The sequence below is a fragment of the Rattus norvegicus genome, chromosome 19, assembly GCF_021556685.1.
Source record: "Rattus norvegicus strain SHRSP/BbbUtx chromosome 19, alternate assembly SHRSP_T2T, whole genome shotgun sequence".
Lineage (NCBI taxonomy): Eukaryota > Metazoa > Chordata > Mammalia > Rodentia > Muridae > Rattus > Rattus norvegicus.
Window position 1 is genome coordinate 20,914,494 of NC_141552.1, and position 17,809 is coordinate 20,932,302.

General features: G+C 38.5%; 1 protein-coding gene across 1 annotated transcript in view; it reads left to right on the plus strand.

The window, feature by feature from the left end:
- Window positions 1–17,809, plus strand: part of Iqcm (IQ motif containing M) — a gene marked incomplete in the record, with an annotated part of 154,786 nt that overhangs the window by 6,020 nt on the left and 130,957 nt on the right. The window contains 2 exon segments of the mRNA NM_001014271.2: window positions 3,916–4,180; window positions 14,164–14,254. Of these exon segments, the coding sequence (NP_001014293.2) occupies window positions 3,916–4,180; window positions 14,164–14,254 (356 nt within the window).

The window sequence follows — 17,809 nt, forward strand, 5'->3', positions numbered from 1 at the left end:
ATGTTAGCAACTGGTTTGCTGTATATGGCTTTTACTATGTTTAGGTATGGGCCTTGAATTCCTATTCTTTCCAGAACTTTTATCATGAAGGGGTGTTGAATTTTGTCAAATGCTTTCTCAGCATCTAATGAAATGATCATGTGGTTTTGTTCTTTCAGTTTGTTTATATAATGGATCACGTTGATGGTTTTCCGTATATTAAACCATCCCTGCATGCCTGGGATGAAGCCTACTTGATCATGGTGGATGATTGTTTTGATGTGCTCTTGGATTTGGTTTGCCAGAATTTTATTGAGTATTTTTGCGTCGATATTCATAAGGGAAATTGGTCTGAAGTTCTCTTTCTTTGTTGTGTCTTTGTGTGGTTTAGGTATAAGAGTAATTGTGGCTTCGTAGAAGGTATTCGGTAGTGATCCATCTGTTTCAATTTTGTGGAATAGTTTGGATAATATTGGTATGAGGTCTTCTATGAAGGTCTGATAGAATTCTGCACTAAACCCATCTGGACCTGGGCTCTTTTTGGTTGGGAGACCTTTAATGACTGCTTCTATTTCCTTAGGAGTTATAGGGTTGTTTAACTGGTTTATCTGTTCCTGATTTAACTTCGGTACCTGGTATCTGTCTAGGAAATTGTCCATTTCCTGCAGATTTTCAAGTTTTGTTGAATATAGGCTTTTATAGTAAGATCTGATGATTTTTTGAATTTCCTCTGAATCTGTAGTTATGTCTCCCTTTTCATTTCTGATTTTGTTAATTTGGACACACTCTCCGTGTCCTCTCGTTAGTCTGGCTAAGGGTTTATCTATCTTGTTGTTTTTCTCAAAGAAACAACTTTTGGTTCTGTTGATTCTTTCAATGGTCCTTTTTGTTTCTACTTGGTTGATTTCAGCTCTGAGTTTGATTATTTCCTGCCTTCTACTCCTCTTGGGTGTATTTGCTTCTTTTTGTTCTAGAGCTTTTAGGTGTGTTGTCAAGCTGCTGATATATGCTCTTTCCTGTTTCTTTCTGCAGGCACTCAGCGCTATGAGTTTTCCTCTTAGCACAGCTTTCATTGTGTCCCATACGTTTGGGTATGTTGTGCCTTCGTTTTCATTAAATTCTAAAAAGTCTTTAATTTCTTTCTTTATTTCTTCCTTGACCAGGTTATCATTGAGTAGAGCATTGTTCAATTTCCACGTATAAGTGGGCATTATTCCCTTATTGTTATTGAAGACCAGCTTTAGGCCGTGGTGGTCTGATAGCACGCATGGGATTATTTCTATCTTTCTGTACCTGTTGAGGCCTGTTTTTTGACCAATTATATGGTCAATTTTGGAGAAAGTACCATGAGGAGCTGAGAAGAAGGTATATCCTTTTGTTTTAGGATAGAATGTTCTATAAATATCTGTTGGGTCCATTTGCCTCATGACTTCTCTTAGTCTGTCTACGTCTCTGTTTAATTTCTGTTTCCATGATCTGTCCATTGATGAAAGTGGGGTGTTGAAATCTCCTACTATTATTGTGTGAGGTGCAATGTGTGTTTTGAGCTTTAGTAAGGTTTCTTTTACAAATGTAGGTGCCCTTGTATTTGGGGCATAGATATTTAGGATTAAGAGTTCATCTTGATGGATTTTTCCTTTGATGAATATGAAGTGTCCTTCCTTAACCTTTTTGATGACTTTTAGTTGAAAATTGATTTTATTTGATATTAGAATGGCTACTCCAGCTTGCTTCTTCCTACCATTTGCTTGGAAAGTTGTTTTCCAGCCTTTCACTCTGAGGTAGTGTCTGTCTTTGTCTCTGAGGTGTGTTTCCTGTAGGCAGCAGAATGCAGGGTCCTTGTTGCGTATCCAGTTTGTTAATCTATGTCTTTTTATTGGGGAGTTGAGCCCATTGATGTTGAGAGATATTAAGGAATAGTGATTATTGCTTCCCGTTATATTCATATTTGGATGTGAGGTTATGTTTGTGTGCTTTTCTTCTCTTTGTTTTGTTGCCAAGACGATTAGTTTCTTGCTTCTTCTAGGGTATAGCTTGCCTCCTTATATTGGGCTTTACCATTTATTATCCTTTGTAGTGCTTGATTTGTAGAAAGATAATGTGTAAATTTGGTTTTGTCATGGAATATCTTGGTTTCTCCATCATGTTAATTGAGAGTATTGCAGGATACAGTAACCTGGGCTGGCATTTGTGTTTTTTTAGGGTGTGTATGACATCTGTCCAGGATCTTCTGGCTTTCATAGTTTCTGGCGAAAAGTCTGGTGTGATTCTGTAGGTCTGCCTTTATTTGTTCCTTGACCTTTTCCCTTACTGCTCTTAATATTCTTTCTTTATTTTGTGTGTTTGGTGTTTTGACTATTATGTGACGGGAGGTGTGTTCTTTTCTGGTCCAATCTATTTGGAGTTCTGTAGGCTTCTTGTATGCCTATGGGTATCTCTTTTTTTAGGTTAGGGAAGTTTTCTTCTATGATTTTTTGAAGATATTTACTGGTCCTTTGAGCTGGGAGTCTTCACTCTCTTCTATACCTATTATCCTTAGGTTTGATCTTCTCATTGAGTCCTGGATTTCCTGTATATTTTGGACCAGTAACTTTTTCTGCTTTACATTATCTTTGACAGTTGAGTCGATGATTTCTATGGAATCTTCTGCTCCTGAGATTTTCTCTTCCATCTCTTGTATTCTGTTGGTGAAGCTTGTATCTACAGCTCCTTGTCTCTTCTTTTGGTTTTCTATATCCAGGGTTGTTTCCATGTGTTCTTTCTTGATTGCTTCTATTTCCATTTTTAATTCCTTCAACTGTTTGATTGTGTTTTCCTGGAATTCTTTCAGGGATTTTCGTGACTCCTATCTCTAGGCTTCTACTTGTTTATTTATGTTTTCCTGGAATTCTTTCAGGGATTTTTGCGATTCCTCTCTGTAGGCTTCTACTTGTTTATTAATGTTTTCCTGTGTTTCTCTAAGGGAGTTCTTCACGTCTTTCTTGAAGTCCTCTAGCATCATGATCAAATATGATTTTGAAACTAGATCTTGCTTTTCTGGTGTGTTTGGATATTCCGTGTTTGCTTTGGTGGGAGAATTGGGCTCCGATGATGCCATGTAGTCTTGGTTTCTGTTGCTTGCCTCTCGCCATCAGATTATCTCTCGTGTTACTTTGTTCTGCTATTTCTGACAGTGGCTAGACTGTCCTATAAGCCTGTGTGTCAGGAGTGCTGTAGACATGTTTTCCTGTTTTCTTTCAGCCAGTTATGGGGACAGAGTGTTCTGCTTTCGGGCGTGTAGTTTTTCCTCTCTACAGGTCTTCAGCTGTTCCTGTGGGCCTGTGTCTTGAGTTCACCAGGCAGGTGGCTTGCAGCAGAAAAGTTGGTCTTACCTGTGGTCCCGAGGCTCAAGTTTGCTCGTGGGGTGTTGCTTATGAGCTCTCCGCGGTGGCAGCAACCAGGAAGCGCATATACACTTTTATTTACATTTCTTTTTTTTTTTTCCAGAGCTGGGGACCGAACAGGGCCTTGTGCTTGCTGGGCAAGTGCTCTACCACTGAGCTAAATCCCCAACCCCTTTCATATATATTTCTATATTTCTAAATGTTCAATTTGAATAATGCTGCCTGTATGTAAGTTTTGGGGGGTGTTTGTTTGCACACCTACATTTTAAAATATCTCTTTTGAGACACAAGCTGCTATTGGACAAATCACTTTCCTTTTGAAGTGGGATTTTGAAGTCCCATTCATGCTTGGGACTAGCTTTAGAGTGTGGGCTTAATTAATAACGGTCATGCATGTTGCAGTAAATATCTTCTCAGCGAGATGGTTTTCAAAATGCAGCCAGCTATGGTATGATTTTTTTTTCATCTCGGTAAAGTTTACTTATAAACTTAACCATGCAACTACATTAAAAAAATAAATATTAAAATTTTAATTTTTTTGTTTTATTTATAGAATAAGGCTCATGGAACGTCTATAGATGTCTTTAAAAACAAACACCAAAAACCGAAAACTGGCCAATTCATACCTTTCGAGATTAAGAAAAGTGAAATCCTTAATGTCGTTGAAGAACATCGGTTGGTACTCAGAAGCATTAGCTCCCCCAAGGACACTGCCAAATGCTCAAATTTAACTGAGGCCTCACAGCAAACTTCCTTGACGGAGCAGCATGTTCCGAATATAAAAAATAAGTACCAGCCTGTAGACCTTTTAAAAAAAGGTAAGCCTCACATGGCAGCAAGAAGATTGGAAAAGCAGCACATGGAACCCTTTGCTGTTTTTGAGAGCTTGAAATAAAATTTTCTGGTTCAAATGGTACCTAGAACCTTGTTTTAGCCGTGAAGGCTGAGGAGGATGGTTTCTGGAGCTTTCAACGTTTGATCTGTCAGAAACTGTGACAAGAGCATCCTAACAGGGAAGGGGAACCTAGGAACCAGAACTGGCTCATGTGTTTTCCTTAAGTGACATTTTTTTCTTTTTCTAGTGCAGATAGTTCGAGAATATTTATTTACCAAATAGCTTAAGTTCTATTGATGGGGACCATTAGGGCAAGCAACCTCTTTTCAGGGATGTTTCCCCAGCTCCCTCAACAGTATTCCCAGGCTGTAGAGTTTTCCACAAGGCAAACATTAGTAAAAATGTATTCTTTATTAGAAGCGTAGTAAGGGGGAAACCTCGGTTCCATTTAAGCAAAGTCAATACTGTTTTCTTCATAGTAACAGCTTAAACAAATGACCTCAAAACACACTTGTAGTTGTTATAGTGGTCAAAGGCTTAGGTATTTCTAAAATATTTCCTAAGCCATTCATCTGTTTATAGTTTTTTTTCTCAGCAAAGACTTTTCTTTCTGTGTCAGACACTGTTCAGAACTGGGGAAACAAAAGGTTAAAAAAGACTTATAGATCAATGTTAGGTTCGAGAATATTCTTTTCCCACTGCATGGCAATTGCTGAATGAGAAGTAAAAGAAAGTATATGGGAACACCATGAAATAATAAACTAAAGGCCAAAATGAAAATTTATCAGCAAAGATCTCACTAGAAATAGGATTTTAAGACATTTCTTTATTGTTAAGAGCAGAGAGAAGCCCCATTGAGCAGTGGGAGAAAAATTCCTCAGTCCCCAGAAGGGCGAAAGATCATGATATCAGGAAACAAAGCTGGGAAGAGGGATAGGGCCAGACTTTTGGGAATCTAAGCAGCCTAGGGTTTGAATCTATGCTTTTAGCAGATGAGAGCAAAGAAATATAAATAACAATGTCTTAGTGTTGTATTGCTGACAAGAGACACCACGACTACAGTTCTTTTAAAGAAAAACATTTAATTGGGACTGGCTTCCGTTTCAGAGGTTTAGTCTATTTTCATCATGGTGGGAACCATGATGGCATGCGGGCAGACATGGTTGAGAGGTAGTTGTGAGTTCTATATCTGAATCCACAGGCAGGTTTAAGCTTCTAAGACACCAAAGCCATACCCTACTGACAAACCTTCTCCAATAAAGCCACACCTCCTATTGTCACTTCCTATGTGCCTATAGGCATCCTTCATCCCTGCATCCCTGGGATGAAGCCTACTTGATCATGATGGGGGATTGATTTGATGTGTTCTTGGATTCAGTTTGCAAGAATCTTATTATTTTGGCATCTATATTCATAAGAGAAATTTGCCTGAAGTTCTCTTTCTTTGTTGGGTCTTTGTGTGGTTTACGTATAAGACTAATTGTGACTTTGTAGAAGGAATTTGGTAGTGTTCCTTCAGTTTCTATTTTGTGGAATAGTTTGGATAGTATTGGTATTAGGTCTTCTACGAAGGTCTGATAGAATTCAGCACTAAACCCATCTATGTGGTCCTTGGTTTTCTTTGATTTGGAGACTTTTAACTTCTATTTCTTTAGGAGTTATTGGACTGTTTAGATGGTTTATCTGATCCTGATTTAACTTTGGTACCTGGTATCTGTCTAGAAAATTGTCCATTTCATTCATATTTTGCAGTTTTGTTGAGTATAGGCTTCTGCAGTAGGATCTGATGTCTTTGAATTTCCTTGGTTTCTGTTGTTATGCCTCCCTTTTCATTTCTTATTTTGCTAATTTGGATACTGTCTCTGTGCCCTCTGGTTAGGCTTGCTCAGGGTTTATCTATCTTGTTGATTTTCTCAAAGAACCAGCTCTTGGTTTCTTGATTCATTGTATAGTTCTTTCTGTTTCTACTTGGTTGATTTCAGCCCTGAGTTTGATTATTTCCTGTCTTCTACTCCTCTTGGGTGTATTTGCTTCTTTTTGTTCTAGAGCTTTCAGATGTGCTGTCAAGCTGCTAGTGTATGCTCTCTCTAGTTTCTTTTTGGAGGCACCCAGAGCTATGAGTTTTCCTCTTAGTACTGCTTTCATTGTGCTCTATAAGTTTCAATATGCTGGGCCTTCATTATCATTAAATTCTAAAAAGTCTTTAACTTCCTTCTTTATTTCTTCCTTGATCAAGTTATCATTGAGTAGAGCATTGTTAAGCTTTCATGTATATGTGGGTTTTCGGTCATTTTTTGTTGTTCTTGAAGACCAGCCTTAGTCCACGGTAGTAGGACAGGATGCCTGGGATTATTTCTATCATCTTGTATCTGTTGAGGCCTGTTTTATGACCTTTATGACCAAGGGTGCCCTTGCATTTAGAGCATAGATATTCAGAATTGAGAGTTCATCTTGGTGGATTTTTTCTTTGATGAGTATAAAGTATCCTGCCTTATCTTTTTTGATAACTTTTGGTTGAAAGTTGATTTCATTTGATATTAGAATGGCTTCTCCAGCTTGTTTCTTGTGACCATTTGCTTGGAAACTTTTTTCTAGCCTTTTACTTTGAGGAAGTGTCTGTCTTTTCACTGAGGTGTGTTTCCTATATACAGCAAAATGCTAGGTTCTGTTTACATATCCAGTCTCTTAGTCTATGCCTTTTTATTGAGGAATTGAGTACATTTGTATTGGTAGATATTAGGAACTAATGATTATTGTTTCCTATTATTTTTGTTTTTAGAGGTGGAATTATGTTTGTGTGGCTATCTTCTTTTGGGTTAGTTGAAAGATTACTTTCTTGCTTTATCTAGGGTTTAGCTTCCTGCCTTGTGTTGGAGTTCTCCATTTAGTATCTTTTATGGGGCTGGATTTGTGAAAATATATTGTGTAAATTTGGTTTTGTAATGGAATATCTTGGTTTCTCCATCTATGGTAATGGAGAGTTTTACTGAATATAGTAGCCTGGGCTGGCATTTGTGTTCTCTTAGGGTCTGTATGACAACTGTGCAGGATCGTCTAGCTTTCATAGTCTCTGTTGCGAAGTCTCGTGTAATTCTGGTAGGTCTGCCTTTATATGTTACTAGACCTTTTTGTCTTACTGCTTTAATATTCTTTCTTTGTTTAGTACATTTGGTGTTTTGACTATTATGTGCTGGGAGGAATTTTTTTCTGCTTCAGTCTACTTGGAGTTCTGTAGGCTTCTTGTATGCTTTTGGGCTTCTCTTTAGGTTAGGGAAATTTTCTTCTATAACTTTGTTGAAGATATTTACCGACCTTTATGTTGGGAATCTTTGCTATCTTCTATACCTATTATCCTTAGGTTTGATCTCATTGTGTCCTTGATATCTCAGATGTTTTGGGTTAGGATCTTTTTGCATTTTGCATTTTCTTTGATGGTTGTGTCAATGTTTTCTAAGGAATCTTCTGCCCCTGAGATCCTCTCTTCTATCTCTTGTGTTCTGTTGGTGATGCTTGCATATATGACTCCTGATCTCTTTCCTAGGTTTTCTGTCTCCAGGGTTGACTTCCTTTGTGGTTTCTTTATTGTTTCTATTTCTATTTTTAGATCCTGGATGGTTTTGTTCAATTCCTTCACCTGTTTGGTTGTGTTTTCATGTAATTCTTTAAGGGATTTTTATGCTTCCTCTTTAAGGGGTTCTAATTGTTTACTTGTGTTGTCCTGTATTTCTTTAAGGTTTTTACTTATATCCTTCTTAAAAGTCATCTAACATCATTATGAGATGTGAGTTTAAATGGGAATCTTGCTTTTATGGTGTGTTGGGATATCCTTGCCCTGCTGTGGTAAGAAAACTGGGTTCTGAAGATGCCAAGTTGCCTTGGTTTCTGTTGCTCATGTTCTTACACTTGGTTCTTGCCATTTGTTTATCTCTGGTGTTAGCTGGTCTTGCTGTCTTTGACAGTCACTTGACCCTCCTGTAAGTCTGTTTGTCAGCTCTCCTGGGAGACCAACTCTTTCCCAGCAGGATCAGGACACAGAGGCCCGTGGCTCAGTATCACCTCTGGGTGCAGACAGAAACTGGAATGATCCTGTCCCAGATTGCTCCTTGGCTCCTGTGTCCTGAGGGCTCCAGGTGGGTCCCTAGGAGCAGAAGTTGTAGTCCTACCTGTGCTCTTGGTGTGCTAGCACTCCTTCCCTTCTTCCTTCCCTTTCCTCACTCCAAGCCTTCCTTCCCATGCAAACCCTTCTTTATTATCTTTTAAATTCATGACCCCCTTTTAAAATTGTTAAATGTGTGTGGGTATGTGTATGTGTTCGCACACACACACATGTGTGCATGTCCATGTCAGTGTCTGTGTCTGTGTGTATTGCAAAATATACATAAATACAACCTGCTTCATCTGTGCAATGTTGCTTGTATGTGTATTTTCAGGCTGACCATTTGATAATGGATAGCCAATTGGTGTACTCTTCCCTAGGGAAGAATATTTCTACCACATTCAGCATTCTTTGGTTGCCTGTAATTCTTCCTCTAGGGTTGAGACTTCATGAGCTTCCTCCTTCCGTGTTAGCATGTTTACTGGTGTCCTTCATGCTCAAACAGTCATGTTGGTGAGACTTTAAAAGTGTAGCTTCTGACATTACATGGAAACACAGGCTCACAGCAAATTCTCTGTTCCTCTGGCTCTTACAATGTTTTTGTCCCTTCTGCAGTGATCACTAAACATTAGGTGCAGGAATTTTTTTGTAGATAAGTTGAGACTGGGCTCTACAACTCCCATTTGTAGAGTTGTAGTTTTCTGTAATGGCCTCCTTGTGTTGTAAAGAGACGTTTCCTTAATGAGGTGTGAGAACTACACTTATCTGTATGTATAAGGTCAAGTATGCAGAATGTAGTTAGGGATCGTGCTGATTAGAATTATTAGTCCAGTGCTAGTTGTAGGTTCCCCAAGGTCCATGACTTCACTAACCCTGAGTAGTTGGTTAGGTTTTCCAATACCAGGCACAACTTCTCTCTTCTTGGCAGGTCTTAAGTCTAATTAGAGAGATGTTGGTTACCGTCAAGGTCTGTGTGTCACTATTGCACCCTTAGAGTTAGTATACCATGCTGGTCATTGTTGTGGTTCATAGGCATCATAGTTGAGTAGGGCTATGAGTTGCTTACATGGTGTCTTTTCGTATCATGAAGGAGACTTTCCGGTCACATCTAGATTAGGTTAGGCCCCCTGGGCCCTGTTTGGGTATGTAGTTTTTAATGGAGAAAACTCAAGAGTTAGGATTTGGATATAGTAGGTACAAGGAGTCTTTTAAACATCAAAGACATGACATCAAGTAGTCTTTTCCTTAAGAGCATTCACTCTGTTATAGCACCACAAAATGGGCTATGACATTACTCAAAAGATACTTTATTTATAACGACATTCAAATTTGATTTTGTGGGCTAAATATCTAAATTTAGTGTTTATTTCTCAAGTAGCACAAATATAGAGTTTATTACCATCATAGACCTTGAGAAGGTCATGAAGGGAAAAAGTGTAGTTGGGAGAAAATCCAAGATCTGAGCTCCAGAGACTTGTAGCATTGTGAGAAGAAAACAAGGAGTGGGAACTGAGGAGCTGAGGGGATTGACAGGACATGCAGTGACCTCATGTTCATGTTTCTACCAGGGAGGAACAATGCCTTAGACATTACCAAGTGTCCTAGGTGAGGCAGGTCTTGGGCATTGATGAATGCAGATTGGCAAGTGAGGGGTAGTGTTACATCTATATTTAAAAATAAATGTCAGAATGAATTCTTCACTTGAAGCTGGGATTGGATCACAAGTAGTAGAGTTTAGAGTAACTGGGAGAGGGGTCACTCTGGCAGACTTTTTTGGTAGAGTGTGGCAATGAATTGACTATGTTAATTTTTGTTTTCAGAGGAAAGGAAAATGATTGGTTAGTTTCTATAAAGAGAACGACTTTCTACAGCCCCAGAGTGTGAGTGGTGAACACATGGAATAAACAAGAGATTCTGGAAGGCTGTGTCCTTAAGATAGATGGTAGAAAGACCAGGCAAGGGACATCAAGGAGAATATAGTGAAATACCAACTTATCTGAGGGAAAGTCTTGAGATATTTGGTGTATAATAGTTTATGTCATGGTTTGAGGAAGGATGATAGATATGGATCTGTGGAGATTGGGATGAAACATTAAGAGTGACAAAATTGTGAGGATCTAGTAGAAAAGATGAGTAACTCTTTATAGCCATAGTCTCTTTGGGGAATATAGTTCCCTTTGGCAGTTAATTTGTACACAAGAGGTTAGGAATGTGGTACGTGATGAGGGAATGAAGTGTCTGTGAGAGTTCAATCACAGGGATCCTCCGGGGAAACCTCTATAGACTCTGTGATGTCAGAGCCATTTGACTAAGAGCCTTTGTATGTTCCCTACCAGGTAGCAATGATCAGAGAGAGAACTGATGTGTGACTTGAAATTGTGAGTCATTTGTTAAAGGTCTTATCTCAACACACATTAGGTTGTACCTTGGATGCATTTATTGAACAAATTTGATATTCACTTTGGGCTGACTTGGAAATGTGATCTAAGGTATCAGTGGCATTAATTTTAGAATTCAATTAGAGTTTGTGAGATAAGAAAGAGAAAATCTGCTATAGTACTTGTAGTCTACTCAGGCTGACAATTTTCTTCTGAAAATGGTGTATCTATCTGTCTATGTGAGAACATGCTAAACATTACCTTGAATTTGATCCAAAGATATCAACTTTTAAAAATGCCATGACAATTATCAGATCAAATAGCTTTAGCAAATATGTTCTTTATGTGTGACAGTTTCCTTAATAGAGTAAAATAAGGAAAAAATATGAACTCAATTTCTCTCGAAGTTTATAGATTCTACAGTACTGATTAACCAATTCCAATCGTCATTCTTCCAAGAACTTATGACTCTGGATTATTATAAATTAGAATTTTGAATGATGTATTATCAAATTAATGAATTTCAGAAATTAGAGATCACACGAGGAGTCACATGAAGAAGTTGGTTTTTGTAGTACATATTAAACACCACTCCATAGTCATCATAAAGCATATAATGTAAATGTCTTTATGCTTTTCTTTGGGGATAAAGGCATGTAATTTTACTTTTGGATTAGTTACAATTTTAAATGAACTTTGCGAGATTTAATATTTATATATGACAAATATATTTAGGATTGATACTAGGTTTTTAACTAGTCTGAAAGGAAGTGTGTGTGTGTGTGTGTGTAGAGAAAGAAAGATAGAGAGACAGAGAGAGAGGCAGAGACAGAAAGAGAGAGGGAGAAGAGACAGAAAGGGAGAGGGAGGAGAGAGAGAGAGAGAGAGAGAGAGAGAGAGAGAGAGAGAGAGAGAGAGAGAAATTTAATTTTGAGATTGTATGTGTGGGTAGTTGTAAATGTGTAGAGATGTGTCAGAATGTATGTTTCTTTGGTTATCAAATCACACATCGTTTCCTTTACATATACGATGAAGGCATATGCACTTTGATAATGATTTTCCTAAGGCATTATTAGGTGATGCATATGTAGGAAAGAATAGAGAAATCTCTAAGGATAGATGTCTGTTTTGTGCTTATTTCTGTGGCCACAGTTACAACTTATAAACAGTGTTTTGATCAATGATGTTTATAAAATATTCTAGTCTATATTTTAATGACTTTTAGAACACATGTAATTGTAGCAAACGTGTTAAAACTTTCTTTTAAAACTTATTTCTACAAAATTATTTGGAAGGATTTAAGTCTGGGATTCTTGATAATTTATTAGAAAAGGAGAAACTAAAATATATTTTTAAAAATGTTTCCATGAAGTAGGAAAATATATTGACTTTAGTATCATGAAGTAACTTGATCTTTGAAGCTTTCACATTTGAAACTATTTCCTTGTGCACAGAGGCTGACTTTCTAGGGGAGGGCTACCCTCAGAAGATGGTCACACAGAGAACTGTGTCTCTGGCTTTTCTTCTAGGTTTGGTTTGTTGTTTATTTTCAGTCCTTGTTACAGAACTTACTGTCCCCCCTTACTTTGTGTTACTGAGAAGACAGGCTCACCGACCTCCCTGACACATGTCTGGGTCATCAGCCTGTATCTCTGTACTCCTTTCACACTGTATCTTGAAACAGATGCATGCAGAGCGAGAACTCTGAATAAATAGGGGGTGCACTGCTTTTGCTGTAATAGGGGTTCGCATGTGAAAAACTTTTGATATAGTTATAAGATCTTAAACATGAACTTATCGTAAGAATTTAGAAGTAATAAAAAGGATTTTCAAAACCATCTTCCTTCTAGTATTTCTAGTATTACCAGACCAGAAAAATTCCATAATGGTCTGACTTTCAAATTGTCTGATTACTCTTGCTTCATGTTTTTTATATGTGGGGAAGAATTAAGAGCATGTCAAGTGTTTTATGGGGGGTGAAGGTCACACCCCATGTTTTATACATGAGTAACTTACACCAGCTCTTCTGAGGAAGTAAAATCATAGCTTCTTAGCTATGGTTTCTTATTTGTAGTGACAACCATCTTTAGTAAATGTATATATTGCTTTGGATTTCCAAGAATCCTTTAGTTCTGTTGACAACATAGTAAACATGCCTGCAATTTGCATCCAGGCATATAAAATCCACATGTGAAATTCATGTATAAACAGTGACTCACTCTTTCATGGCCAGAGTGATGTATTGAATGATAAAGCTCCAACAGGCAAGGGGAAAATGAGTCTGGAGGTAGCAGAGGATATGACCTGGGAATTTAGGACAGAAAATACAGAGTAATGGAGAAAAGCCAAGTCCTAACAAAATTGGTTAGGCCTCTGGACCTAGTATTGTTGCAAGTAAACCTTACCCGGACTCATGAAAACCAGGGACTGTTCCTTTCTTGAGAAGGTAGTCAACACATGTTCACAATTTAGAAGCATTTTCTTTGTGTTTACACTAATTTAGTTTTGTGTTGATCGTCACTATAATTCTGATGGAAACAGACTTTTCATCCAGTCGTCACAGGAAAAAAAATATCCCCTCAGTTGTCTTAAGTAGGTTGAATAATGGTAACTGGATGATACAGACTAGTGCCTGTAAAGTTATTTTATTAAGAAAAACAAGAGCAACAGCAATGAAAACAATGAAGGGTCTTTTTAGTTAAAGTTAACTTGAGAAACATGGGTTGGGGAGAGCAGTGAAAGCTGAGGTAGAAACACTGTCACAGGGAGAGTAGGAGATTGCCGATACAAAGAGGAGCCTTGGACCCTGGTGGCAAGTGTGGTGTGGGCAGAAGGTTGCTGGCAGATCTCGGAACTTGGAAGAGAGGAGGATCATTTATCTATCTATATCTATATATCTATATACCCATACCTATACCTAGATCTATAACTATATTTATATATTAATAGGCTTTATGATATATGGACCATATGCCTCTGTACCTTTTAATATATCTAAGCTGAGAAATGAAAAGTGTTGGTGGATAACCAACTTATTACTTTTGTCTTGAGCCTATTAAATGAAGAGATTTTTGCTTCTGTTAATTAATGACTTGCTAATTGATTTTTAAAACACCAGAGACTCCTATGTAAACCAAGCTTTATGATAATGAAGATAATAATGGTGATATGCACGGAAGTCCTTTGTATGTATGGGCATAAGCTATGTTGGTGTAGGCATTTTTTCCTGCTTTTGATAGACGCTGTTCAAGTCCGGTTTACTTTCTAGCTCTAAATTTTAGTGATTACAAAAGGTCAGAGTAGCATAGAGTAATGAAAAGTCAATCAAATGTGTTTCATGGGTAACTTTGTGCTATTGATTTTGGAATAATATAGCATCTCCTATTTTAAAAAGGTCTGTAAGTTTAAGTTGTAATTCAATCAAAAAGTACATTTGTTTTGGAAACTATAGTAATGCACAATCAAATCTTTTTTTTTTTTTGTTAATTCTAGAAAAAGTGAAACTGGGTAAAATAATGGACGATATTGAATCCGTGAGTAAGAGAATGGAGAAAGAGAAGGAGATGAATCTCAGGAAGTACAGGTACTGTGGATTATCTAATTTAGAGAATAGAGAGAGAGAGAGAGAGAGAGAGAGAGAGAGAGAGAGAGAGAGAGAGAGGGAGGAAGGGGCAGAGGGAGAGGGACTGAGGAAGGAAGAGGGATGGAGGAAAGGAAGGAGGGAGGGAGGGATAGAGACAGAAACAGAAAAAGGAGAGAAAGAGACAGAGAGGGGGGAGAGAGACAGAGAGAGGGAGAGAGAGAGACAGAAATTTTCTTCTTTTCTGGCCGTATTCTCTGACCAATGGCAGTGGTTTCTCAAACCCATCAACACCCCATGCATGAGGCTAATTTATCTTTCTGCTCCAGTCCCAAGGCATGTCAATTATCAAGATTTTAGTTTTCAGTTCAATTAACTTTTGAACCAGAGGATGTCTGAGTAGCTAAGCAAACCATCTGGGTTTTACAGTGCAGAAGCCTGTATCCAATTTGTGTCTTTCTTGAGAAAAATGCCATGTTTTTATGATAATATTATATAAGTTTGGAATTTTAATAACCCCTTTGCAGCAATTATGGAGCAGAATAACTTATGATTTTTTCCCTTTAAAATCTAATAGTTAAAGGTTAGTTTTTCCGTCACAGATGATGAGGGTGATTCCACAGGATGTGGTTGAGATGCAAGGATTTGCAATCTTGCTTCTGCTCTCCAGAGTGCCTGGAGATGGGTCAGCTTCTCTTCAGGGTTATCTTATGGAGTCATATCATCTTCCAGATACCTTTACAGGGGTGTGTGTGTGTTTTACCCCAGGGCTTCAGATAAAACCTCCGACTGCCCATAAGCACATATATTTGACAACTTGTACACTGTAGATGTTTCTCTGTTAAAATGCTCTCTCAATGGCTTATTTTACAGCAATTCATTAACACAACATGTTAAGAGAATTCCACACACGTTAAGAAAATTGACACAATATATAAAGAATGTCTTGTCTTCCAAATTCTGTGTCACAAACTGTGCCTCACGCCAGAAGACCCTTGACCGGTGCACTCGATCTCTTTGATCAAATCTGTTACAAGTCTCAGGTTTGAACAGATGGAAAACAGGCACAGCTTCAGGGCAAGGAGTTTGGTTTCACTTATCATTGGGGGAAGATATACATTATAAGAAAAAGAAGTTATTATATTGAAAGATTAATTTAAAAAAATTTCTCCTTTCTATCTTTACCCCATTTAACTCAAGATTCAGGTAAGATTAACTAAATCATGGCTGTTGGAAGACTACTTAATAAAGCAATTAATGTATAAGGCCTCTGGGTTCCCGTAGGGGAGGGCCCAGGAGCGGCAGGACCCCTGCGCCTGAGACACAGCCGGAACCTGAAGGAAACAGACCGGATAAACAGTTCTCTGCACCCAAGTCCCGTGGGAGGGAGAGCTGGACCTTCGGAGAGGCAGACACGCCTGGGAGACCAGAGGAGACTGCACTCTGCGCACATCCAGACGCCAGAGGAGAACACCAAACGCCATCTGGAACCCTGGTGCACGGAGGCTCCCGGAAAGGGCGGCGCAGATCTTCCCGGTTGCTGCAGCCGCGGAGAGGACTTGGGCAGTACCCCGTGAGCAAACTTGAGCCTTGGAACCATGGGTAGGACCAACTTTTCCCTTGCGAGAAACCTGCCTGGTGAACTCAAGACACAGGCCCACAGGAACAGCTGAAGACCTGGAGAGAGGAAAAACTACACGCCCGAAAGCAGAACACTCTGTCCCCATAACTGGCTGAAAGAAAACAGGAAAACAGGTCTACAGCACTCCTGACACACAGGCTTATAGGACAGTCTAGCCACTGTCAGAAATAGCAGAACAAAGTAACACTAGAGATAATCTGATGGCGAGAGGCAAGCACAGGAACCCAAGCAACAGAAACCAAGACTACATGGCATCATCGGAGCCCAATTCTCCCACCAAAATAAACATGGAATATCCAAACACACCAGAAAAGCAAGATCTAGTTTCAAAATCGTATTTGATCATGATGCTGGAGGACTTCAAGAAAGACGTGGAGAACTCCCTTAGAGAACAAGTAGAAGCCTACAGAGAGGAATCGCAAAAATGCCTGAAAGAATTCCAGGAAAACATAAATAAACAAGTAGAAGCCCTTAGAGAGGAGACACAAAAATCCCTGAAAGAATTCCAGGAAAACACAATCAAACAGTTGAAGGAATTAAAAATGGAAATAGAAGCAATCAAGAAAGAACACATGGAAACAACCCTGGACATAGAAAATCAAAAGAAGAGACAAGGAGCTATAGATACAAGCTTCACCAACAGAATACAAGAGATGGAAGAGAGAATCTCGGGAGCAGAAGATTCCATAGAAATCATTGACTCAACTGTCAAAGATAATGTAAAGCAGAAAAAGCTACTGGTCCAAAACATACAGGAAATCCAGGACTCAATGAGAAGATCAAACCTAAGGATAATAGGTATAGAAGAGAGTGAAGACTCTCAGCTCAAAGGACCAGTAAATATCTTCAACAAAATCATAGAAGAAAACTTCCCTAACCTAAAAAAAGAGATACCCACAGGCATACAAGAAGCCTACAGAACTCCAAATAGATTGGACCAGAAAAGAAACACCTCCCGTCACATTATAGTCAAAACACCAAACGCACAAAATAAAGAAAGAATATTAAAAGCAGTAAGGGAAAAAGGTCAAGTAACATATAAAGGCAGACCTATCAGAATCACACCAGACTTTTCGCCAGAAACTATGAAGGCCAGAAGATCCTGGACAGACGTCATACAGACCCTAAGAGAACACAAATGCCAGCCCAGGTTACTGTATCCTGCAAAACTCTCAATCAACATAGATGGAGAAACCAAGATATTCCATGACAAAACCAAATTTACACAATATCTTTCTACAAATCCAGCACTACAAAGGATAATAAAGGGTAAAGCCCAACATAAGGAGGCAAGCTATACCCTAGAAGAAGCAAGAAACTAATCGTCTTGGCAACAAAACAAAGAGAAGAAAAGCACACAAACATAACCTCACATCCAAATATGAATATAACAGGAAGCAATAATCACTATTCCTTAATATCTCTCAACATCAATGGGCTCAACTCCCCAATAAAAAGACATAGATTAACAAACTGGATACCCAACAAGGACCCTGCATTCTGCTGCCTACAGGAAACACACCTCAGAGACAAAGACAGACACTACCTCAGAGTGAAAGGCTGGAAAACAACTTTCCAAGCAAATGGTCAGAAGAAGCAAGCTGGAGTAGCCATTCTAATATCAAATAAAATCAATTTTCAACTAAAAGTCATCAAAAAAGATAAGGAAGGACACTTCATATTCATCAAAGGAAAAATCCACCAAGATGAACTCTCAATCCTCATCTTCGGTTGGTTTATATACAAGTGTGCAATTTCTAGGCTTGAAAGTAAAATGATGCTATCTGGTGCTGGATAGAGGAGCCTTATTTTTTATTATGGCAGCTTGCTATTTTTGTAACATGGTGATTTGGTTGAACACAATAAAGTACAGTAGTAACTGATCTCCCCTTCTTCCTGGATGAGTGAGCAGATGA